The sequence below is a fragment of the Corvus hawaiiensis genome, chromosome 9 (assembly GCF_020740725.1).
Source record: "Corvus hawaiiensis isolate bCorHaw1 chromosome 9, bCorHaw1.pri.cur, whole genome shotgun sequence".
Taxonomy (NCBI): domain Eukaryota; kingdom Metazoa; phylum Chordata; class Aves; order Passeriformes; family Corvidae; genus Corvus; species Corvus hawaiiensis.
Genome location: NC_063221.1, coordinates 29,709,914 through 29,735,044, shown reverse-complemented (window position 1 = coordinate 29,735,044; position 25,131 = coordinate 29,709,914). Strand labels below are relative to the sequence as shown.

The 25,131-nt window shown below is 42.5% G+C and overlaps 2 protein-coding genes across 3 annotated transcripts; both read left to right on the top strand.

The window, feature by feature from the left end:
• The first annotated feature begins 456 nt into the window (after window positions 1-456).
• On the top strand, window positions 457-18,149 carry MYSM1 (Myb like, SWIRM and MPN domains 1). The gene is made up of 20 exons (XM_048313084.1): window positions 457-571; window positions 2,470-2,545; window positions 2,739-2,809; window positions 3,073-3,150; window positions 3,276-3,302; window positions 3,823-3,901; window positions 4,395-4,493; window positions 5,087-5,841; window positions 6,680-6,810; window positions 7,769-7,872; window positions 8,738-8,815; window positions 9,871-9,959; window positions 10,279-10,333; window positions 10,419-10,469; window positions 11,304-11,378; window positions 11,655-11,843; window positions 12,043-12,175; window positions 13,945-14,050; window positions 14,170-14,227; window positions 15,031-18,149. The coding sequence occupies exons 1-20, from the start codon at window positions 513-515 to the stop codon at window positions 15,193-15,195; spliced, it is 2,478 nt and encodes an 825-aa protein (XP_048169041.1). The 5' UTR covers window positions 457-512; the 3' UTR covers window positions 15,196-18,149.
• Window positions 18,150-19,273: 1,124 nt separating this feature from the next.
• On the top strand, window positions 19,274-24,388 carry TACSTD2 (tumor associated calcium signal transducer 2). Of its 2 annotated transcripts, XM_048313678.1 has the most exons (2): window positions 19,274-21,346; window positions 21,512-24,388. In XM_048313678.1, the coding sequence occupies exons 1-2, from the start codon at window positions 20,841-20,843 to the stop codon at window positions 21,768-21,770; spliced, it is 765 nt and encodes a 254-aa protein (XP_048169635.1). In that variant the 5' UTR covers window positions 19,274-20,840; the 3' UTR covers window positions 21,771-24,388. The 2 variants fall into 2 exon arrangements, with proteins under 2 accessions (XP_048169635.1, XP_048169634.1); XM_048313677.1 differs by having other exon boundaries at window positions 19,277-24,386.
• The last annotated feature ends 743 nt before the right edge of the window (window positions 24,389-25,131 follow it).

Genomic DNA, 25,131 nt, shown 5'->3' with positions numbered 1-25,131 from the left:
CTTTTCTTCAGGCTGAGACCCCCAGCCACTCATCACACTTGTGCTCCAGGCCTTTCCCCAGCTCTGGACATGCTCCAGCCCCTCCACATCCTTCTCGCAGTGATGGGCCCAGCCCTGCGTATATCTCTGAGGGTGCCCCTCACCAGTGTGGGCTCCAACCTTCCATCGCCGCATCCCGCACTCCTCCTCAGACCCCCTTTGCCTGTCACCCCTTCCCCCACCGCCCAGCCATGTCCCTTCAGCTCCCGGCCATGTCCCCTCACAGCCCGGCCACGTCCCCTCACAGCCCGGCCTTGACCCCTCAGCTCTCGGCCCTGTCCCCTCACGGCTCGGCCCTGTCCCCTCACGGCTCGGCCCTGTCCCTCAGCTCCCCGCCCGCCCCTGTTGCCCCGCGCTCCGCCTACCCCAGCGCCATCTCCGCCTCCGCCGCGGCCGCTCCTCGGGGCGCTGCTCCCGCCCATCTCCGCGGCGCCGGGCCCGCCCCTTCCCGCGATAGCAGCGGGCCCGGTGTCATGGCGGCGGCGGAGGAGCCCGAGGTGGACATTGAGGGGGACCCTGCGGCCGCACCGGGGTGAGTGAGGGTCGCGAGGGTCCCGCCGCGGCTCCGGCCAGCGCGTCCCGTCCGTCCGCGGTGGGCGGGGGTCGTGAGGGGGGAGCCGCTGCTGAGGGGGCCACCCGGGCCGGGCGCTTCTCGCCGCTCCGGGAGAGACCTTGGAGTAACACGGAGTGCCTGTGGAGAGCGGGCAGCGCCGATGTGGGGCATCGTGGGGAAGGGCACCGGGAACGGGGCTGTGGTAGCGCTGGTGTGAGGAGAACGCGGAACCGCCCTCATGGGATCCCTCAGAGCCCGGAACAGCGCTGCGAGGCTGCTGGGAGAATCCTTAAAATACCCATAGAGAAGGTGCTGGGTTGTGTAACTGTGTTAGCGAGCTCGCGGAGGCAGGGAGGCTCAGAAAGCTGAATGCCAGGAGGAAGGTGCAGGAAACTGATTCATAGAATTATGGAATGTTAAGGATTGGAAGGGACCTTAGAGATCTTCTAGTCCCAACCCCCCCGCCATGAACAGGGACATCTCCCACTAGACCATGTTGCTCAAGGCTTTATTCAGTCTGGCTTTCAACGCTGCCAGGGTTGGGGCATCCACAATCTCCCTGGGCAACCTGTGCCAGGGCTTCACCATCCTCAAGTAAAGAATTTCTTCCTAATATCTGACCTAATTTTTCCCTCTTTCAGTTTGTACCCATTAGTCCTTGTCCTATCGCTACAGTTCCTGCAAAGAGTCCCTCTCTAACTTCCCTGTAGCCCTTTCAGAAGGGAGCTGGAAGTTTGCTATCAGGTCTCCACACAACCTTCTCTTCTCCAGGCTGAACAGCCCCAGCTCTCCCAGCCTTTGTAGGGGAGGTGCTCCACTGCTCTTATCAACTTCATGGCTTCCTCTGGGCTTGCTCCAACACTTCCATGTTCTTCTTATGTTGAGGACCCCAGAGGTGGATGCAGCACTCCAAGAGAGGTCTCACCAGAGCAGAGCAGAGGGGCAGAATCGCCTCCTGTGCCTTGCTGGCCATGCTGCTTTTGATGCAGCCCAGGATGCCATTGGCTTTCTGGGCTTCAGCAGATTCATGGATAAGGGATGCTGGAGTGAATGGGCAGTGACTGTAATGCCTCAGATCAAGCACTTGCAGGTGCTGGGAGAGAACGAGAGGTTTGTACCAGAGACACACTGCCCTCAAGTAGCCCCTGCCACTGCTGCAGACAGGCTGCTGGCAAAGGGGGCTGTTGATCCCACCCTCTCCTGGATATGCTCCAAAAGAAGCAGGAGTTGTATTGATTTCTGGACATGGAGACTCATCCTGATCTTTTATCCTATAAAGAGATGTTTGAAGTGCTGCACAAAGCACTTCAGAGTAGTAGGTGAGTTTGATTTAGTAACACTGCAGGGAATATAGGGCTAATTAGACAAGTCTGAATGTTCTGGAAGCAAAGATTTTTGAAAACAAGTAATTACATGAATTATTAAGGAGATCTTATGCTGCATGAAAATAAAAGGAAGTTGATCAATGATGTTAATCAGTGACAGATCTCTAATCAATAGTTATTTACAGAAAAGATTAAGTATAAACTGGATGAAGTCTGTAAGAGCACTCAGTTAAATATTGGGAAGAAACTCTTCCCTGTGAGGGTGGTGAGCCCTGGCCAGGTTGGACAGGGCTTAGAGCAACTGGTCTAGGGGGTTGGAATGAGATGATCTTCCAACCAAACCATTCCAGGATTTTATTCTATGGTTCTAACCACCCTGTATGACAGGATTCTACTAAATCTTGTGTAAGTAGGAGCTCTCCTCGACAGGAAAACAGTTTGTTTTTACCTGATTGGGGGAAAGATGTAGAAATGTTTAGTGGAGATAATACAACTCAATGACACTCTTAATATTAAAAACGTAGTTATTCTGAACACTGGAGTTTCTTTCAGAGATCATGAAAACACAGCATCAGGCCTGCTGCAGGATCACTATCTTGATTCATCTTGGAGAACTGGCAACAGTCTTGTAAGTATTTTTTAAATGAATGCTGCTTCTAGCAAGGTTATCAGAGCTTCTGTGTTCTCTCTTCTCTCCATGTAGACACTCTTTTAGGTTTTTAACCAGTGGTTTTTCCTTACTTTTAGAATCTGTTTATTGTCAGTACTCAAGTACAGTGTGACAGAATTCAGACACTAAACTGTATTTTTGTTGTTTGCAGCCCTGGATGTTGGACAGCAGCATTAGTGAAGAAAACAGGGCTGTCATTGAGAATATGTTGCTGGAAGAAGAGTATCCTTTTGCTGATTTGGATTTAAGTTTTCCTGTAGAATGCTAAAAAACCTCTTCTTTCCAAAAGAACTGGACAAACCTTTCTCTGTAAAGGTGACTGAAGCTCTGTCATCTTGTAGATAGATTGCAGAAATCCTGCTGTAGAAATGGCAGTATTTGTTTCTACAGCTGGGTAATTCTGAAGCAGTGTAATTTATATGATTATTAAAATTCTCGCATGTACAAATATCTCTGGTGCTTTGAAAACTTAATGACTGTTTCAGATATTATTTATCTAATAAATCACTTTCTGAAAAAATATGGCTCAGCCAAAAGGAAGTAGAGAAAAGATCTATGAAAAGGTAAGATCGGTCTGGGAAAAATTCTTACTTAGCTGAGTAGAAAGAAAAGTCCTTCTAAAATTATTTGCTGAGATATGCACCAGCAGCACAGTTACTAATTTTTATTTTCACTCTTTTATTTGCAGCCCACATAAGAAAACTGGAAAAGTCATGTATGTACATTTTAACATTGAATTGCGTTGAATTGCATTTTTAAGTGTGGTATCTGATTTTGTTAAGTTACTAGATACTATTTTAATAAAAATCAAAGTTTCTTTTATTTGGCTGTATAAAATTATTTAAGAGACCTTTCAACAGGAAGAAATACTGTTGTGTGTGACAACAGGCTGGAGTAAACCAGGTTTGGGGTTTTTTTTGGTAGCACAGTGGTTTACAATAAAAAATTGGTAATTCTAGTTGGCTTTTTTGCCTGATCTTTTCTGTTGCCTGCTTTTATGTATTTCTGTGCCACTAGTCACTGATGAGTATCAAGTTGCCTTAAATCTTCCATTGTGATGGACAAGCTGATGTGATTCTCCGTATTTTATTTTTGAGTCACATTCATGTTTAAAGCAATACTTTGAGTTTTACCAAAGATGGGGAGTAGTCCTCTTGTCAGAAGGTGCCTTGAGTGACTGGGATTGGAGAATCTGGATTTGGGAAAGCACTGATTTCTGCTTCCTGCATTCCCAGGGTGCGATCGCCTACAAAAGCACCTGGCTGCTCCTTGAAGTGGACATTAGAGGAAAAAGAGCTGTTTGAGCAAGGACTGGTGAGTATATATATATATAAAAAAAATAAATTGAATTAATGAATTTATCTTGAACAGCAAAGGAGTTAACACGTATTGTAAACACGTTGTACAATCACAATGCTGCATTAACTATGGGAAGTACAGTGTGTCCTTAAGGTAGATCAGGTAATCAAATGAAATCCTTTACTGTTGTAAGGTCTGCGGAGATTATATGGTTGTGCCAGTTGTAAAAGGGTTTGCTTTGCCAGGCACAAGGATTGCTTGGGATAGCAGGCAGCAGAGTGCCTGAACTGGGTGAAGAAGATCCTCTAGTTAATAATAACAAGAATTCTTACTACTGGATGCAGTTTCAGTCTTGGTAGAACATGAATAGTGAGGTTCTTTACCATGGGTCTGCTGTACTGTGTGTGTATTTTAATGAATAATCGAGGTTTTGAACTCGTTTGACACATGCAGTGCCATGTGTGGGATGTCAGAGTTTGGGTGACTTCCATGTGCTTTGTTGTTTTAGGTGAAATTTGGCCGCAGGTGGACGAAAATTGCCAAGTTGATTGGCACTCGAACGGTTCTGCAAGTCAAGAGCTACGCTCGGCAGTACTTTAGGAACAAGGTAAATGGAGCATCCCTGGAGCTGGCAAAAAGGTGTTTGCCAATGGGTAGCTTGGTTTTAATCTGTCTTTTCAGGGCACTGCTGTCAAAGCAGGTACTCTATTCATTCCCATATTCAGAAAAGTGGAATATCATATTTGCAGATTTAAATGTGAAATCAGACCTGATTTCAAATTCCTAGCGTGACCAGTATTTTTATTGCTGATATAACTAAACAATAAATGTAGTATAATTGTGGTCTCTTATACTGTTGGTTGTTAGTCTGAAAATACTGGTTTTGCACTATATAGCTGTTTTTGCTGTGTGTTGTAGTTTTAGCTTCATCCTCATTTGAGATTTCGTGGATTTTAAGAAGAAATAACTACTTTCTAGGGGTTTTTGACTGGAAATACATGTAAATTTCCACTTGGGCTAAAGTATCCCAGTAATGCTGTGTAAAAGTCAGTTGCAATGGATTAAAATAAATTAAAAGGATAAATCAAAGAGGAAACACTTCAGAATGTCTGCTGCTTTAATAAAATAGTTCTGATTATTTGGCAGGCAGATGGGTTTGGTTTGTTTCTCCCTCCTAAAAGTGTTTTATATTTTCCTAAGGCAAAAAATGGTGATTCTGAAAAAGAAGAGCAAAGTCAGTGTGGGAGCAGCCTTCCCATGGAGGATGGAATAAGGGTAGAAGCTGGAAACTTGAGAGGCCGTGCAGACCCCAACCTGAACGCAGTGAAAATTGAAAAGCTGTCAGATGATGAGGAAGTGGACATAACTGATGACATGGATGAACTACTCATTCCTGCCTTCCAGCAAGAAACTGCAAAATCTGAATTTCCTGTTATTCCAAGAAGTCCAGTTGAAGAAACAAAAGCAGTGGAACAAGGTTTTTCATCTGCTGGACACAGTTCTGCAACTGCTTTACCTAAAGAAGATCCTCACCATACCAGGCCAGAGACAGTGGATGCATTGGTATTTCCTGCGGTGGCAGCAACGTGTTCCCAGCACCTGAATGGGGATAACTCTGTGAATTTGGATTACCAGCAGTACAATAACTTCATTGAGAAAGCTGAACAAGGTGGACCAGTCACATGTCATGGGACTGCACAAGGAACTGATCAGGAGCTCAGTGAGGAGCAAAGAGACCCAGCTGATAATGGATTGCTTTTTCCTTCTTCGTGCCAAGTGGATGAAGATCATCAAGAGGAAGCAGAGGAGCTGAAGCCACCTGATCAAGAAGTGGAGGTTGACAGAAGCATCATTCTGGAAGAAGAAAAGCAGGCTATTCCCGAATTCTTCGAAGGGCGCCAGGCCAAAACACCAGAGCGTTATTTGAAAATCAGGAATTATATTTTGGACCAGTGGTGAGATGCATTAATTTATTTTATTGAAATAAGTGATTAAGATATCCTGGTTTGATGTAGTTAAAACACTACTTAGCACTAATAGCTTACTTCGGAAAAGAGTAAAATTAATTGTATGGTAGGTTGCCAGTGAACAGCATTCATTATTAATGCTTCTTCTGCATCTTCCCTATTTTTTCTCTGGCATTTTGGAAGCTGAGGAATGAAAGTACTTAGAAACATTAAGAAAATTAATGTCCTGTACCAGAACAGGCTGCATTTGTTTTGGCTATGCTATTTTCTTGCCATTTTTGCCATCCTGTATGTAAAGAATGGTTTTAATAAATGGTTCCTTAAAATAACCAGTGGCATTAATTCTGTAGCCCTGCCTTTAAAGAAGGGCAGCAAGAAGTAATAATCTGTGCTAGAGCAAATAATGTTGACCAAAAGAATGCCTCAAATTAAGAATCAATTTGGAGTGGTGCTTGTACACTTAAATATTTGATATTCCATATCCCAAGGATTAGTGTAAGGAATCGTAGTGACTTGTGGTAGCAGGCTCAAGATAGTTTGGTTGCCAGTGTTGGTTTGTGCTTGCTTTGAAGTAGAAAGAATTACTGAGTTTAACTTTGTTCTCACTCAGTTGTCTTGTGCTCTGACAGCTTGTTCTAGTTGCAAAGAGAGACTAAAATGCCATTCCACACCAGAGAAGTGTTGAACTGAAAAGATTCCGTATCAGTTTGAAAGGAAGGAATAAGTGCCTAGAGAGTGAAAACAGGACCTCAGTTAAGGTCACACAATTCCCTTGTCCCCTCGGGGTCTGTTCTGCTCTTTGACAAGGTGCTGTGCTTTGTTTCAGGGAGAGATGCAAACCCAAATACCTGAACAAGACCTCGGTGCGTCCTGGCCTGAAGAACTGCGGGGACGTCAACTGCATCGGGCGGATCCACACGTACCTGGAGCTGATAGGAGCAATCAACTTTGGCTGTGGTAAAGATATTTCTGTTGGAATCAATAAAGAGCCTCCTTTGGTGTCATGTTGAAGGACTGCCCAGCATTAGGGTGTGCTGCTCCCACAGAGGATGCACATTCATCCTTGCTAGGAAGGACCTTCTGACAGATTGTCTCTCATTACCCTGCAAAATCTAGAGGAGCTTGTAACCTGTTAACAGGACTATGAATTTTGGATTCACACAAAACCTTTTATTTTTTCTTTCTTTTCCCCTTCCCTCCTGTTTACCACCCACTAGCTGGTGGGATGTGTTTTTTGTTTTGTGCTTTTCTGTGTATCCTGATGCCAGCTGCATCTGAAATTCTGCTGTATCTGAAATTCTGATGACATGGAGGAACTACTCACTCCTGCCTTCCAGCAAGAAACTGGAAATTATTCATTTTAATGAATAATTGAGGTTACCAGCTGTATCTGAAATTCTGCGTGTCTTCTTACTAGTTGGAATTCGAGTAATTGTTTCTTCTCCCATGCTAAATTATAACTAATTCCTAAATAAACCCCAATGCCTTCATCCTCAGGGCTAGTTTTTAAACAATTGACATGTTAAAATTAGGTTACCTGTTAAAAGTGAACATACAGCTGTAACTTGATGTTGGCTTAGAGTGCCTGAATGGATTTTGGTCCAAAGCTGCATGACAGTTACTTAGGAGAGGAGCAACGTGTCTTGCAAGTACATTTTGTCTAAAGTAAAGTTACTAAAAATTAATTAATAATAAGGAAGGATGTTCAGTTGTTTTAAAAGTGTAGTGGGAGAGGGCTGTGTCATCACTCAGAATTATGAACGTCAAGAGATGTCTTTTCACTGTGAGGGTTTTGGTTGCTTTTTTCCTGTGCCATTTGCTGCTAACACTTACCCATGTCATTCCTGTGTGTGTGGCAGTGCTGAGTGGCCCTGAGCTCTGCTGACACAGGAATTGTCCCCTGTGTGTCCTGCAGAACAGGCTGTGTACAACCGGCCCCAGCCCGCCGACAGGAGCCGCTGCAGGGAGGGCAAGGACACGGTGGAAGCCTATCAGCTGGCCCAGCGCCTGCAGTCCATGGTACAGCCTGGGGCAGAAGAAAGGGGGAAAATCCTCCCAGTTTGCATTTGCAAGCCAGGGCACCTCGGGGAATTTCTCCCCTCATTCAGGTTGCAGTTTCGTTAGAGTGCCCTGTGATTGGGGTGTCAGTCTAGGTACAGGTGTCTCACACCCACTCACTTGTTCATGTACTTTACTTCAGTTGTCTTGCAGGCCTTCCCCTGCAGCCCAAACCCACTCCTCCCCACAATTTATTAGCCAGAAAATAGTGAAGTGCATTGCAGTGTGTGATTGTTTGCATTTCAACTGTTAAATGCAGTAGGTATGTGTTACGGCTTACTGAGACCCCTATGCACACAATTAAATGCAGTAGTAACTCATTTATAATTGCATGAATTACCAAGGCTTGCCAAAGTTAATTTTTATATTCACACTTAATGTAGCATTTTTAAGTACTTCACAGCAAAGTAAATCAGTTGATGAGAGGAAAACTAAATCAATCCCACTTTAAAACTAGTAAATTGAAATGTAAAGAACTGTAGCATACGCTAAATGTAAACACACGGAGTTTATAGCTTTGTGTGTTGTCTGAGCAATAATTCAGAGCTGGATATCAATGCCCTGTTGCTGTCAGGGATGCTGATATTCCAGGGAATACCAACAGCCTTCGCAGCCTTAAATATCACTGATGGTATTTCGGGACAGATTGTGAGCTCCTTAATTCTACAGAGCTCGGGGTGTTCTCTCTCTTGTGGGAACATGTCAGAGTGTCAGTACCACTCCTGGGGCAGTGACCTTTTGGACAATGTCCTCATGGCTGCCTAGATGAAGGAAATGCAGTTTTTTCGGGATAAGAGCTTTGACTCATGGTGGTTTCTTGCCTCAGCGCACGAGAAGACGGCGAGTGCGGGACCCTTGGGGAAACTGGTGTGATGCAAAGGATTTGGAAGGACAGACATTTGAGGTAACCCTCCTGTGTTTTAAACGTGCCTTAAATCATCAATTCTTGCTAATTGCTGGCAGGTGGTGTTGCATTAAACAGACAAGGGAACAGTTGTGTCACAGGGACTTACCCTCTCTTGTGGAAGTGTAATTTGAAAGTAATGCAGCAGCTGGTACATCTTCATGCTGATAAATACAACTGCATTTGGGGTTTGCACAGGGGTTTTATGCCCATAAAAACTCTTTGCCTTGTCTTGTAGGAGATTTCATGACCCGTTGCTTTCAGTTAACTGCCTTAATGGTAATGGTAGGGGATGGGAGAATAACATTTAAATGTTACATTTTCAGTCCTGTATGGTTTCCTTATGCTCCTTATGCAGGTGATAATGAGTTCCTAATATTAATTCTGCTACTAGCAATATCCCCAGAATATTGTGGTTTATTAAGTGCTTTAAAAATTCATACAAGGTTAAATATTTTATGGGAGAATTGGAAAGAAAATATTTGTCTGTTCCTACAATTTCAAATTATATGAAAAGTAAAGAAAGAACTGTAAACATCCAATTTTCCTGTAGAGAAAACCTTCTTAATTTTCAACCTTTCAGTAATTTCCTGTAACAATTACTTCCATAATGTTATCATGCCATACCTACTTTTGAGTAATTGTAGTTTAATAATTGCAACACTTCCTGCAAAATACATATTTGGACGGAAATAAAGGTTGAAAAACTTCATCCCTGGAGAGTGGTCATGATAAATTCTGGCTGTGGTAATGGCAGATTGTCACACCTGGATTTACACCTGGTTTGTGATGTGGGCTGTGATTTTACTGAATTTAATTGACTTGGAGAGTGAGAGAATTCTCTCATCAGGCATTAAACAGACACCTTGTGGACTTGATCTCAGATTGTCACTCCTTCCACACTGCTTGGTTCTGCCATGGCTGTTGCCTCTGTCTTGAATAGTCTTGTAATACACTAATTATATCAAGAATTTATTCTAGGCTGGTTTTGCAATCAGGGCTGAAAAAGCACTTCAGACATTAAAATATTGAATTTTTTTAAAAAATCTTTTCAGCATCTCTCGGCTGAAGAATTAGCAAGAAGGAGAGAGGAAGAAAAACTGAAACCTGCAAAATCTTCTAAAGGTTCGAGACAAATCAAAAGGTATTTGATTGCATCGTGTTCGAACACAGATCTGCTAGGAGCTGAACAAATGTCCTGTGTAGTGTCAGGCTGGAACCCTGCAAAGCATTAATATGTATCGTGGTCTGAAATAGCAGGGATGCATTTCAGATGTTCCATGTTGGAATTCAGGAGTGTGGGAAGTGACATTTCTGTATTTGGTGGAAGTCATCCTAATGTAGGATGAGAAAATCCAGTGAAGAAAACAAGGTTATTCCTCCTTTGCCAAGGAGACAGTGGGAAACTTGAAAAGTTTCCTGACTGTCCTACATCTTTAGAGAAATTTTCTTTCATTTTATAGTTCCTTTGATCCCTTTCAGCTGATACCATGCTGTTTGTTCACGGAAGAGAAGCAGGTATGTGCCTCTGAGGGAACTACCAAGAAGGCTCCATTGCTTTGGGTTACTTTTCTTATACTCATTACTGTGTTTGTCATTTCAGGCACCCTTTCAGGTGAAAGTGTCTTCCGAAGCACTTTTAATAATGGATTTGGTGAGCATTAAGTTTTGTCTTTCAAAAAGCTGTGATGTGTATGCTGTGGGTTTGGGGGATTTTTTAATGAGCAACATAAGAAGACCAAGAAAATAGAAGAGTTCGCCCAGAGAAGCTGTGGTTGCCCCATCTCTGGAAGTGTTCAAGGCCAGGGTGGGTGGGGCTCTGAACAACCTGGTCTAATGGAAGGTGTCCCTGCCCATGACAGGGGGAATAATGAGATAATCATGAAGTTTCCTTCCAACCCAAACCATTCTGTGATTCTTTCCAGTCAGACCTAGCAGTGAGAATCTAGTATTAAATAAAGCCCCTAAAATGAATGGGTTTTGTATTGTGCTTAATGTACAACTGTTGACCTTCTAGAAAAAGTAGTAAGAGCTTTGCTACTTTACTGAGAGCTTTACTACTTACTACTCTCTGTCATACTTTAAATCTAACTTGCTTAAAGCTACTTTCTGGAACAGACTGCCCTTCTGAAATCTATGGCTTCATTTTCTCCCAGTCTGGGAACTGATTTTGTGTTTGCAAAGCAATGTGTGGGTTTTTTCAAGAACAACAGGCTGTACCAAAATGTGTGCAGTTGTTCAGCTCTGCCCAGGCTGCAGTTTTTGAAGCCAGCATTGCCTCGTGTATGGAAGTGTTGCACCCTTGCACTACATCTGTGGTGTGTATATAATAAGCAAATTTAATCTTTTCTGTTTGCTTTAAATGAAGTACTGGCTATTTGAGAGTCTTGAGTTGTCTTGAGCTTTCCTTCTCCATATCCTTGAGAAGTCACTGACTTGTGAGAAATCCCACAGCTTGGACTTTCCTACTTGTTTGATCTCATTCCAGCACTCTCACGTGTCTCTGGCAGAAGTGATTGGGCTGCTCGGTGGAAGGTACTCTGAAGCTGATAAGACCGTGGAAGTAAGTGTTTGTCTTTTCACATTTTCTCTATAATATCGAAACTGGAATGATCATAGCTATAATTTGAATAAATGTAACTTACTTCTGAAGGGCAATTAATTAATTATATTAAAGTTGAAGTTCATTACTGTAGTCTTGAAATACGAGAGTTAAGCTTGTGTTCAAGTGTCAGCTGCATCACGAGGAAGATCTGGTAAATGATTCTTAAAACTCTGTAAGTTTTATGTAACTGCTGGAGGTTTCTTGCATTGATGCAGCTGGAGGTTCTTTTCACAGGTGTGTGCAGCAGAGCCGTGCAACAGCCTGAGCACAGGCCTGCAGTGCGAGATGGACCCTGTGTCCCAGACTCAGGCTTCGGAATCGCTGGCGGCCAGGGGCTTCCAGGTCATCGGCTGGTACCATTCCCACCCCGCCTTCGACCCCAACCCCTCCATCCGGGACATCGACACTCAGGCTAAATACCAGGTACAGCAAAAGCACTCAGCAGAGCACCCCGACAGCCCTGAGGCCTCCGTGGTGTTTACGGGTTAATTCACTGTTGCACCAATGCATCTTACATCAGCTCAGCATCAATTGACATAAATGCTCTTTTTAGATTGCAGCATTGCCTGAACAAGATTGGAGTTTTGTATGTGGGGTTTTTTCTGTGTTTTTGTGTTTTTAGAGCTATTTCTCCAGGGGTGGTGCCATGTTCATCGGAATGATCATAAGCCCTTACAACAGGAATAATCCTCTCCCCTATTCCCAGATCACCTGTCTGGTCATTAGTGACGAGATCAGTTCTGACGGTTCCTATCGTAAGTACCCGTCTTTTATTAACCAGTGTCCTCATTTGCCTTCCCCTTTTGGATCTTAAGGGGAAAATATCTGGTTTTGAACCAGAGAAATCAGTATTTATATTGGTAATATGATGGTATTATATAAATAGTGTAATTTATAATGGTAACATGTGCTGGAAAAACCCATGCATTTCACTGAAAGAATAAACCTGCAAGTTTCTGTGCTGTCAGGACAGGAATACACAAGTATAAATATATACAAGATTGATCTTCTGTATTAGTAATTCCCACAATTCGTGAAAGAAGTGAAAGGGTTGGGACACGGGTCCCTGTTATTTACATACAGAATCCATATGAACAGCTTAGAAACTGTCTCATATCTTACTTGGTTTTTGCTACGTTACAGTGTTCTGAACAGATTCTCTGCTTGAGGAGACAGAAGTAAATAGCAAAGAACTGGCTGCTATAGTGGCCAAAAATCCCTAATTTTTGGGTAGCATGGCATTCAGAAGGTCAAAGGATCACATACATGTGCCAGCTGTCCAGGGGAACACAAGGCATGAAAGCTGAAATGGTGCTGGCATGAACCCCCACCTAAGGGAACAAATTCTTGATTAAAAATACCATTGGCATTTCATGAAAACAGGATCCTTTCCTTTCTTGAACAGTTAAGGACATACCACATAAAATTTGCTGTATTGCAAGTGATGATGAGATCTTCTGCTCTTTTCCTGACATGGATTTGAGGGAAATTCCCCTGATAACAGTAGATAGTTCTGCTAGCTACCTGCTCTCTCCTCCTCCCTCTATTTATAAAGTCCTGATTTTGGCATCCACACTCCAAGGTTTCCAGTTCTCTTGGCACAGCAGTAACTGAGGCCTTGTGAGCCCACAGTTCCCTCTGTTTTTTCCTGTGGAAGCAGGAAGGGGAGCCCCTCTGCCTGGAGCCTCACTGCACAATCCTGGGGCAGGGGGAGCAGTGGCCACATCTGTGCCCCAGTTCCTGTTTACCACACTGAGAGTCCTGCACTTCTATCCTCTTTTCCCACACATCCCACCCTTGTGGGGGGAGTTAAAATACTGACAAACTCTATTGCCCTTAGAAGACATTTTTGTAGTCATGTGCATTTTCTGTCAGAGGATTTCAGATTTCTGTTTCGCTCCTGAAATCAAGGTTTTACAAAATGCCATCTCCTCTGGTTCTTTGGAAATGATTTACTGAAATGTACAGTCTCTTTCTTCCTGATTTTTGCTAAACAAATTGTGTTCTGCAAATAACTTTCTGATTCTCCTTTAAAATATTTTCTAACATTCTCTTCCCCCACATGCAGTAAATGAGTAGAATTTCTTCATTTTTGAGCAAAATTCCTTTGAAATTGAGAACAGTAGTCAGCACTTCACCATCAGCCCATTCATACTTAAAAACTAAACCTTTTTAATTAATTTAATAACCATATAAATCTTACAGAGACTAAAAAAGTGCTACTAAGTTATAAACACTTAATTTTTCCATTTCTGGGTTTGTTGTAGATTTCTCTGCCCTTCCTTATGGAATGGGAATTGGCAAGGGCCGGGAGGAGAACAGATTTGTTCCTACTCCCACCAGAATTAAATTTGGAATCCAAAACACGTCATCCTTTTACTTTAACCTCCTTAATGTTGTCAAGGAACAGAACTACAGGCTTCTGCAGTCAGTAATAAATGAGGAACAATTATGGGGAAGGGAGGGATTGCACCTAAACTAAACAGGAAAAACACACTGAATAATGATCTTCAATTGATTGCAGGCCTGCCCTACAAATTTGAAACGGAACAGATGTTGGAGGAGCCTCAGTGGGAATTAATATTTGAAAAAACACGGTGGATAATTGAAAAATACAGATTTTGCCATAGGTAAGTGTCTAGTTCTGTTACAAACACACAGGTTGGAATGTTTCTATGTTTATTGTTATGTTCCAGTCAAGACCTGTGGCTGCTTTCCCCAGCACTCCTGTTTGTTTTTCTTCCAACAGCAGTGTCCCCATGGATAAAATTTTTCATAGAGATTCTGACCTGACTTGTTTGCAAAAAGTAAGTTTTCTTCTCTTAACTTTTTAATGTTAGATGTGTTTTTAAATGCAAATCTGTTTCATATCAGCAGAAGTCACCTGAAGTTAGTTACACTTCTACAAATCAGAGATGTAAATTGGTGACAATAAATGAATTCTGTGGCACAACTTATTTACTTACAACACAGTGAAAATAAAGATCCTCTTCTGGGAGAGGTGGGGATGTGGTTATGTGCAGACACCGGGTTTGACCCTCAGTTTGGAGGAGAATTAATGAAAAATTACTCAGTCTTTTCTCAGCATTTTGTGTTCTTTCACTGTCAAGACCTGCACACACCTCGAGAGCAGCCTTGGCCTTCCTGTTCCTTTGTTCCACCAGTAAAATACTGCTGTGCCATGTTTATCATGGATAAGTAGGAACCTTAATTTTTCAGTCAGTGTAGTCACTGCTCTGGAGCTCTGACTAATGGCAGCTGTACCGTTATTGCACAGCCAAGACAGAAACTGTGCCCAAAGCAAAGACATAAACAGAAAGCTTGCACACAGTAATTGCACGCATTGAATTTTTTTGTTTCCTCTCAACACATCTTTGCTTATAAACCGACATTGAGTTGATAGATGCTCTGAAATTTAGCTGTTGGGTAACTGGTTTTGAAGACTTGGGTTTAGATCACCCATGTGACTGTTCCTTTTAAATTTATGATGTACAAACACTTTTTGTAGTGTTAATCCTAAATAAATAAATAAAAACTGCTTTGCAATGCTTACCAGATGAAAGGGGGTAAAAATGGCAATTTAAAACAAATTTCTTTTTCTCTTGCCTAGCTTTTGGAGTGCATGAGGAAGACTTTGGGCAAGGTAACAAACTGCCTCATTGCTGAAGAGTTCTTGACTCAGATAGAAAACTTATTCCTTTCCACGTACAAGAGTGAGAAAAGGGATAATGCTGAAGGAAGTGAGAATGAATGTTCACATGAATTGCCGGTGTGATGGCTTTGGAATTTTGGTTTTATTTTTTAATTTCTTCCTCTCCTCTCCATTCTGTCAACTCTTTCAGAATTTTTATCCGTTTTGATAGTGAGTGTTACAGAATCCAGTGTCATCTTATTGTTGTGGTTTAAAACCACTTTGAAAACTCTTAATGTGCGTGACCTGTGTGCCCAAGGAATGCTTAATGCTAATGAGGTTAATGACTGACCAGCCTGATGTTCGGGAAGGAGCACACCCTGTCAAGAATGCTGTGCATCAGTCTTCAAGGAGAGTTGGTCCTCTCTCAGGTCCTTCAGTTTGGAAACTTTATTTCGTTCTTTTATCTACAGGTGCACCTCTAATTCAGAATGAATTTGTTCCTTTGCTTTAGGGAGTGTAAGTTTGAATGAGTTCACAAAAGGGAAACTTAACTGAGAGTTTTGTAGCTCAGACTTTCCTGGTATCCAGTCTGAAGTTTCATTCAGTGGTAGCAAAATACATCACCCAATTTCTTTTTTTACTGTTACTTCTCATATTACTTTTCCCCATTGATTCTGATGGTCACGTAGCTTTTTGGCACGTTCTCTGCCATCCTGCTTCTATACTGGGGAGAAAAAGCTGATGAGTTTCGTGACTTCTCAGTAGTGGCTGTGTTTGTTTCCAGTGGAAATGGTAACTCCTGTCTTACTACAGGTTGCATCTTTCTGGCCTTCCATTCTACAGGAAGGTTTTTTGTTGTTCTCCAGATCATTGTGGTTTGTCCACTTCTAATTGCCAGTGTTTCCTGTGGAAACAAGAGCTCCTAATTGATGGCAAACTGAGTGCAATGAGAAGAAAAGGATTTGTGTTTTTAAAGAAAAAAATCCCCACTTTTATATTCAGAGTCTTCTCTATAATGTGCAGTTCAATAGGAAAACACTGGTTTATATCAGTTCCTCAGTTATGATTTCATACAGGTATATATTTAGATAAATCAGTCACAGATTGGTCTTGATTGAGAAGTTTCCTGATTGCAACTTGGAAATGTTTCATGAGCTGCATCGTTGTGAATCATTTTAGCAAAAGTGTGCTTTAAATGTTGCTTTCTAAATACTAAGGAAACTTGACTTGTTTACAGGTATTACTATTTACACGTTTATCTTGGGCAGAGTTTCTCAAAGAGGTCTAAAATATATTTGAAAGTCTCAAGCAAGACTTAGAGTTTATATCTAGAGGGGAGACAATGGACCTAAGTTTTATGTTAAGAAAAATGTGTGTGTATATATATAGTTCTACATAACATAAATGGAATTTTAAGATTTTATATGTTTCAGCTTCTTGTTTGTATAAAGAGTTTGAAAAGCTTTAAAATCCCAAGGAGGGAACTCCTTCACAGGAAGTTAATGTTATATTTTTATCAGGCTTCATGAGTCTCTTTCTGTCACTAAGGGGAAGGTGCAGAACCTGATCAGACAAAAATAGGAGCCCTTGAAACTCAGTGATTTTCCCACATTTAAGAGCTATAGACTCAAAAGTACTGGGGGGTGTTGTGTGCTCTCTCTATGTTCAGATGTGCTGGTGCACAGCTTTAGGTCCCACTACTGTGTGTAATTTACCACTTGGTGTATCCATCTCTATCTGGCCTGTTGACCCAGCCTGCATTTACTCTAAACTGTCATCTTTGGGGCTTCCTGACTACCAGTATTGCATGGATTCCTGGATTCCTGGTTAAGCTACACTCCAGGTGGGAAAGCATTCCTCCCTCTCAGTCATGGGCTGTTGGGTTGCAGTTTTGCACAGGTTACTCTGGGAAATCCCCCAGTGTCAATGTCCTGACAGCAGTAATTAGAGCTGGTTAGGAGGAGGATTTTGAACCTCCTGTGTTACAGCACCATGAAGTAGAAACTGTTCGTTGTCCACATGGTATTCCCAGCCCTTGAAGGATGGGTCAGGATTACCCAGGTAGTGGTAACAATGTCCTGGCTGCTTCTTTCTGTAATGATCACTGAGGTAAAGTAACACAGTTGTATTATTGGATTTAACAGTATTGTTACATAAGGAAAGGTTTGAGTAACCCTGACTTTTGAAGTGATTTGTTTCTGAGGACACGGGACAGGATTGAGCCTTTGCCATGCACATAAAGGCTCCAGATTTCCAAGCGTTTGTTGCAGGGTAGTGTGGGAGAAAACACAATGTTTGTACCATCAGGGTCCAGTCTAGCACACAGAATTCTGTAGGAATTGGAAAGAGCACAGTTGTGATGCTGAGTAATGATTTAGTTGACATGAGCCAGGGTAAGAAAATAAACTAACCTACTTTTCATCATTTAGTTTCACCGAGAGGTTAATGATATGAGTTTGGAAGTTGCATGCTTCCCAGGAGATAAAAATCTGTTTTACTAATATACCAGTTCTACTACCAAACACATTTTAGGCATGAAAACTTTTTATTATAAAGCTTTTATTCCCCCATCTAGGCTTTGTTTCAGTGGACCTGTGCAGACTAATCTGCTATTCCTTTCCATAGGACCAGTGTTACACCTTACTAAATTGTTGCTCAGGACATGAGAAATTGTTGAGTAGTGAGTAGAATGATACAGTTAAAACTGGAATTCAGCAGTTTAGAAAAGGAAAAAAGAAACAAACAAAACCCCACAAAATAAACCCAAACAACCTCCCTGAAGATGTCAATTCTGGCAAATATCCCTATGGACATTTGTTGGCTGAATCATGTTTTGCTCTCCCAGTTAGCAGCAGTGCTGCCTCACAGGGATGCAGATCTTGTGTGCAAGGGGAGGGAAAATCCCTATTTTTATTTTTTTAAAAATAATTAACTTTCCAAAAACAATTGCGTTGAAAAAAATAAACAATCCATAACCAAGCAGAAAGTTAACGCTATTGCCACTGATATTCAGTACTTTTTTCCTTTGCTTGCTTCTCTGCTATTTCTGACTGATGATAGACAAGAGTCTACTAATAAAGACTATATATGCAATACCCTGGAAGATGTGTCTGTATTTGTAACAGCTTCTTGTCTCCGAGCACTGGGTCTGGAATTTCTTTGTTCGTGTCGGTGGCAATGACCAAGTGACAGAATAAAGCTCGGTTCCAGCAGAGGGCGCTTTGTTACAGCTGCTGCAGGAAAGGTTTGGAACTCGGAGCAAAACTGTTCTTACAGGGTGTGTAAACTTGCGGCCAGGGAGCACGTTTAGGGCAGGAGCCGTGTGCCTCGGTGTGGAGTTGTTTCCTTCATTTGTTTTACACCCCCTATGCTTTAGTCTCCTTCAGAAGATTATCCAGTGGTACTTGGGGCAGGGATGCTGGGATGGTACCCCAGTGTTTGCCACACACATCTCACAGTCCTGAATCAGCAGTGTGAGGGGTTTGCATGGGCAAAGCCTGAAGGTGCCCAGCAGATGCCTTTCCATCAGCCATATTCCTTCCCCAGATGTGACCCAAGTGTGTTGGTTCCAGCTCTGTTAACCAGGCTCCTTTCTGCTGTGCTGGAGAGAATTTGCTCTACTGGGCAGGGCTGAGCCATGAGGACAGAGTGTGTGTAGGGGAACGAGAGGCTGTGGAGGAGGACAGTGCACCCCAAAAGGGGGGTGTGGCACAGCTGAGCACCCCAAGTGTCTGCATGGGGAGAGAAAGGTGCTGTGCTGGTGCTGTGCACCCCTGAGGAAGTGAGGGATAAGGGACTTCATCCATCCCCACGGGAACAAGCTGGTGGTTTAACATCCCAGTGAACACTGTAATCACATGTGATGCTGGACAAAGTATTTAATGGCCTAGATAAAAGTATTCGGGTTGTTTAATTGCTGCTTTACATAGACCCACTGCCCTACTTTTACAAGGTTTAGAATTGTGCTGAGAAATTGTTTCCATGGCAGCAGAGATCACTAAAGAAATAATGCACTCCACATTTCCTACAGGATTATTCCTTTTACAGCCTGCTGTTCTAAATAATTAACTCTTGTAGTACTGTTACAGCTTAGCATGGATTAAAAGAAATAATACTTTTTTTGGTGTCATAGAGGCATTACGTATATTTTTAACATATATAAATATATATAAGTACATAGATAGTTGGAAAAACTTGTCTTTAAAGTAAGTCTGTTCCTTCCTTATTTACAGAGGGTGAAATCCACCAGTAAAAGAAAAAGTCAGTGAAGAAGTACACTTTTATTTTGAACTATATTTCACATTTGGCATTTAAATAATGTGAAATAAAATAAAGACAAGATATGAGGAGGCAGGTGATAGTTAAATGGATTTTGACTTTGAAGGAGGGAGGTGAAAATTTTAAAAAAGGAGATTATTGTAGTGTGGGTAAATGAATGACTTAAAAATGGGAAAAGAGTTGCTAAACTATTACAGAATCATCAACATGACAAATTGACTTACCTGGTAATTTTAATAATACTTATAGCTGTAGATCTCAATTATTTTCCAAGAAAGGTAGCTACAGGTATTGTTACCTGAAGGAATGTCCAGATTGTGTCCTGCTTTGGCAGAGGGTATTTACATCCTGTTTCCATGTAGAGCTCTGATTTTACACCTACTCTGAGTTCTGAATAGTCCATGAGTGCAGGAGCTGGCACGGACTGGAAGTGGGGCAGTGCTCAGGTAAGCAGCACACAGGTAGGAGCTGACTGCAAGGCACGTGGCTGGCAGTACAGTGCTCACGCTGCCCTGTGGTTATTACTGGTCCCAAAGTAACGATTTATAAAGAGTCTGACGGGGTTTGACAAATCAAATGAATGGGACTTGCTTAATGCAAAGTGGAAAGTCTCTGTCAGCTGCTGCCAAAGCACATGGTAATATGGGTTTGTAGTTCATTGGGAGACTTGGGAGCCACTGGAGTGTTCTGTGAAAGGTGTCATTAAAATTCAGATTAAAAAATTTCTTCAGAAATAACGAACAACTTTGTAAGGGTAGCATAAGCATGAAAATCAGCATTCCTAGTGCTGCCTTGGGATGAGCATGTGCCAAAGGAAAGGTGGGAGAGAAGCTTTCCGTGCTGGAAAATGAAGCTGTACTCCTGTGCTCTCTGTGCAGGAGAGCAGCCATCAACCTGGTCGGCAGTGGTTCCTCATGAATTGACACCTGCTCCAGGCAGCAAACATAAAACTCCCAAAGGCTTTATTTAATAAGCTATGAAAGTAGAAAGTCCATAACTGATAAGAATCTAGATAGTGGAATGATACGGATGCTGTGCGGTGAAAGACAGAGGAAAAACCATGATGGAAGTGAAGGAGTGGAGTGGAGGAGTAGGATTTCTTCCAAAAGAAATGAGAGAAACTCCTTAAACACCCATTTGCATATAGTCCATAAAAAGTCTAAAGGGAAAGGGCCAGCTGCTTGTCTTTAATCCATAAGGGAAGCCCATGGTAGGAGCTTGGCTGCTGTCTCTTCCCTGTTGTTTCCTCATCAAGCAGGAGCGAGGGAGGCGGCTGGAGGCAGGTGCCACTCCCTGAGAAGTAACAGGGAGCCAGGAAGCTGTTGACTGGGATTTGGGAAGGAGATGCCAGTTGTTTTGGAAGAAGAACCTGTTTGGTGGGTCTGATTTGAATCAATAAAGGGAGCAGCACACCAGGGTGTAGGAATGAGCAGGCTCCATCAGTGGATTAAAGCTTTGGATGCTGCCTGCTGTCACTCAGGACTTCATCTGTGCTTTTCTCCTGCACTATGGAGCGTCTGTTTGGGGTTGTGCTGGGTTTAATTCTGGCAGTCGCTTCATCAGCCCATGACAGCTGTACCTGTGCAACCAACAAGTGGGCAGTGTGTGCCCAGGACAGCCCTGGGAACTGCACCTGCAGGCTGGCAGGTTCAGATCACCCTGTAGACTGCTCAACCCTGACTTCAAAATGCTTCCTGATGAAGGCAGAAATGATCCCCCTGAAGGAGAAGCGCTTCTGGAGACCTCCCCATGGGCTGTCAGACAGTGATGGCATTTACAACCCTGACTGTGAGGACAGTGGTGTCTTTAAAGCCAGGCAGTGCAATCAGTCCAGCACCTGCTGGTGTGTGAACACTGCTGGTGTGAGGAGAACTGAGAAGGGAGACAGGAGCCTGAGCTGCAGCGAGCTGGTCCGGACAAGGTGGATCTACATTGAGCTGACACACAAGAGAAGCTCCAGAGCCTTCGATGTTCCCGACGTGGCAAAGGGCCTGACACAGCTGTTTGAGAGCAGGTACAAGCTGCACCCCAAGTACATTGCAGCCATCAAGTACGACCCCCCACTTATCCAAATCCGCCTGGACCAGAACAAGAAACCCAGGTGGGATGTAGATATAGCTGATGTGGCCTATTACTTTGAAAAAGATGTAAACAATGACTCTATATTTCATTCCAACAGTCAATTAACTGTCTCAGTCAATGGAGATGCTCTGGCTATTGAAAAGCTCTGGATTTACTATGTGGATGAAAAGCCCCCAGCGTTCTGCATGAAGCAGCTGGCAGCTGGCATTAGTGCTGTGGTCACTGTGGTGGTCCTGACTGTTGGCATTGGCATCGCTGTGCTGCTCATCCTCAGGTGGCTGCACACAAGGAAATATAAAAAATTTGAGAGTAAAGAAATGAGGGAAATTAAAACCCCAAGCTTAGAGCTGCCCTGAGCTGAAAGAAGAAAGGCAACTACAGGAAGAAAAGGAAAAAAAAGGCACAGAATACAAATAACAGACTCAGTGTATGTGATGGATTTGGAGTTTTTTCCTTCCTACAGGAATTTGTTCATTGACTGTTCTAAATTATTCTTGTTTAGTAAGTATAAATTTTTGGGGTATAAATGAATTTGGGAGTCAGTTACCTAAATATTTTAAATGACTCCTACTTTGGAGAGTAAGAAAACTGTTACATCTATCTATTTAACATAACACAGAATGCTTTCACTCCTGCTGCCGGCCTGGCTCAGATTGCTTAAATACTTGAATACTCTGTGGGGTTCTTGGTGTATCTACTTACTGAAATTAAAACACTTGCCTCAACATATTTGGGCTATATTGCTGCTTTTCTCTTGGTGGACTTTTTTAAAATGCAGTTTGGTTTTTGTTCATGGGGTCTTTAAAAAAAAAAAAGTTTCTGGAACATTTTAAACAACAAACAACTTCATAAATATTACTAAATAAAAAAATAAGGTAATGATAAGACACTCTGCAGCATGAGAGGCTTTTGTAAAGTCATCTGTTAGGAAACATCCGAGGTGTTGGGTCGCTTCCAGGTGCGGAGATCCCAGGTTCCCGGGTTTGTATTCAGGCAGCACAGTGAGCTATTCCCACTTGTGCTCTTTAATAAGGGTCTGACACTCCTCGTCAGCAAAGATCCCTTGATCCCCATGCAAGTATAAGTTAACCTTGGTGTTCTGCCCACATTCCAACTCTGGTAATAGCTTTCTGTCTACCTAAATTCCCTGGGCAATTTTAATGGGAGGAGATACTTTTCAGTGTTGTACAGCTTCACAGAAACACTACACAATGCTCCGGGACAGGCTGAAAAAGAGCTTTATTCCAGCTGAGCTGCGGGGAGAATTTAAGAGCAGAGTGTAATTACTGAACTTGGAATTTGGCCAACACACTACAACTGGACTGCTTTGCTACCTACTCATCTGCTGCATTCCTTGTCTGGGGAGTCATACCCACCATGAAGGATATTTTAAAGAAAATAATGCTGGTTGTTGAATGTTGGGATATTGTCAGTTCCATTCTCTGTGCTGAGTGTGGATGTCTAAGTCCATCACTCTCATCTGCTTCCTTCAGCAGCACCTGCTCCACCTGGGCACTGCAGCAGGGCCAGCAGCTCTTTCCTTCTCTGAATTAGTTTCAGTGTTGCTCGTTTGTAATTCTAACAACAGTCAGGAATGTTCTGCTTCCACGACAAACCATAAATATATAGCTCTGGTTCTACTGAATGAAAAGGATAAGGGAAGAGGCTTTGATTTTGTTTCTGTTTCTGCCTTTGTTTACAGATGCTGTTGGGTATTATTTGGTTCAACATACACCATTTCCATTTGACTCCACGCTTGTTCACTCACCTGCTGGGAAACTCTGGGTCCATAGTTTGGGGCGGATGCATCATGTTTTCCCAAAATAAGATTTTTATGCAGTTGCAGCAGCAGCACTAATACATTCACAGTTTTGGAGCGGGGTCTATAATTTATTGTGTGCCTTACAGCAACATGTCAAAGTTGGTTGGTTGTCACTCAGGAATACACACTTGTGCCGAGAGAAGATGAAGTGAGAATTTGAGATCTAGGCTGGATCTTTCCCTGTCATAGGAAAACTCAAAACTTAGCCTAACTCCACACAATTTTGCAAGTAGCCATCTATAAAACAGATTAAATTAAAAATCTAGAGCTGAGCAGCCCTCAGATAAAGAAATGGAGGATGAGAATAAAAATTTTCCAAGTACATTGCTTAAACACTTTCTTACTTAGGCAGAGCAGATCAAAGCCATGTGTTTGAGAGGCTGGTGCCATCAAGGATCATGAGATATGCAGTCTTTTCTGGGGATCTACCATGGCTTTCAACAGTCTTTTAAAATCACTGCGTTTTTCTCTTTTCTGTCATAAGAAAAACATATTATTTTCAAGGTGAATTATGAGATTTTATATTATAATGTAAACATTTAGGCATAACATTGAATAGGACTGACAAAAGTACCAATTGTTGAAAAACTCTTTAACAGGTAACAGTGTCAGCATCTTTTCCTGGCTCCTGCTTTTCTTTTTAGTAGATGAGATTGAGAAGAGAGGCTGTTGTGGCGCCATTCCTATTTTTATTAACCATTAAAAGTCTGCCCCATGGAAGCCAAGAGTTGTGGTTGGTTATTTCTTTGCTAGTCCTTAAGCACCAGTGGACTGCCCACTGGTCAGGGACTGGAAATGCACTAGGGTTGATTAATAGGAGGGATAAGGTATCTGCAGTTAATCAATAGAATGAGAAATTAATTGAAGCGCAGGGCTCAGAGAACCTCTCTTTGGACTAGATCATTCTACTTGAATAAATCTGTGTAGAGCTACTGTAGGATGGGGACTTGAATCAACCAAGCAGATCCATTGCTCCTGCTGAGTAATCATTTGTCTCCTGCCACCTCTCACCAAATCTCATTTGCATGTGGCAGATCATGTATTTTAATGTAACAGTCCATCACGTTCTGCCTGTTTGACTTTCTTACCACTCCTGATGTTCTCACTGAAAAAGAGGAAATGGACTCTTTGTCAGCTTTAAACTTTGGAAAATTAAAATGCTTTTTATTATTCAGATTTTGAGGATGTTAACTCTAAAATTTCTGGTTATCCTTTTCCGGATTACATCATCCTGTTTTAATGGAATGTTTGCTCATTTTATTTAAGTAATTAGGCCCTGTGCTCTCTGCCGTGGGTTCTGTGGGTGATAGCAGAGTGCCTTTCTGCTGTTGCCTACTTGGGCTATAAAGCGGGGTGTGCTTGCTTTAACAATGCCAGAGCTGGCTATTGCCTAAATTATGTTCTGCAGTTCCAACTGGCTGCCTTGGAAAGCTCAAATTAAACACACGCAGAGAAAAAAAATCCCCTCTCCACACTCCAACTCTGAAGAGGCCAGCGCTGCCCTTTGCACACAGTGCCACTACCCCCCGTGCAACTGCACAAAGTGAGCTTTGGCCTTCGCTTTCAGCTAAAACTCACTCACGATCAGTGCCAGAAGCAATGGCAGCACTATAGCAAGAAAATGAAAGACAAGGATTAAAACTCTCTTAAACTCTGTTCTCTCTACTCCCCCTGGTAAAATCCATGTCTGCCTCTATACCCAAGTATGTACCCTTGAACTCTTTGACACAAAATGCCCGTGTTAGTTTGTAGGTGCTGGTGTGTGCACACACCTGTCTGTCCCACACCTACATTAGAGACACACACACCACTATTTGTCAGAGCAGGGAAGCCCTCGGGAAAACCTTGTGGCAGCAGATCCTCCTCTGCACTCACCACTCTGCAGCCTCCAGCTC

Excerpts from the sequence above, each read along its gene's own strand:
- MYSM1 (XM_048313084.1), top strand. The coding sequence starts at position 513 with ATGGCGGCGGCGGAGGAGCCCGAGGTGGACATTGAGGGGGACCCTGCG. Across the intron at positions 3,902-4,394 it reads AGCTGTTTGAGCAAGGACTG|GTGAAATTTGGCCGCAGGTG; the intron begins GTGAGTATATAT and ends TTGTTGTTTTAG. Across the intron at positions 6,811-7,768 it reads AGCAATCAACTTTGGCTGTG|AACAGGCTGTGTACAACCGG; the intron begins GTAAAGATATTT and ends TGTGTCCTGCAG.
- TACSTD2 (XM_048313677.1), top strand. The coding sequence starts at position 20,841 with ATGGAGCGTCTGTTTGGGGTTGTGCTGGGTTTAATTCTGGCAGTCGCT.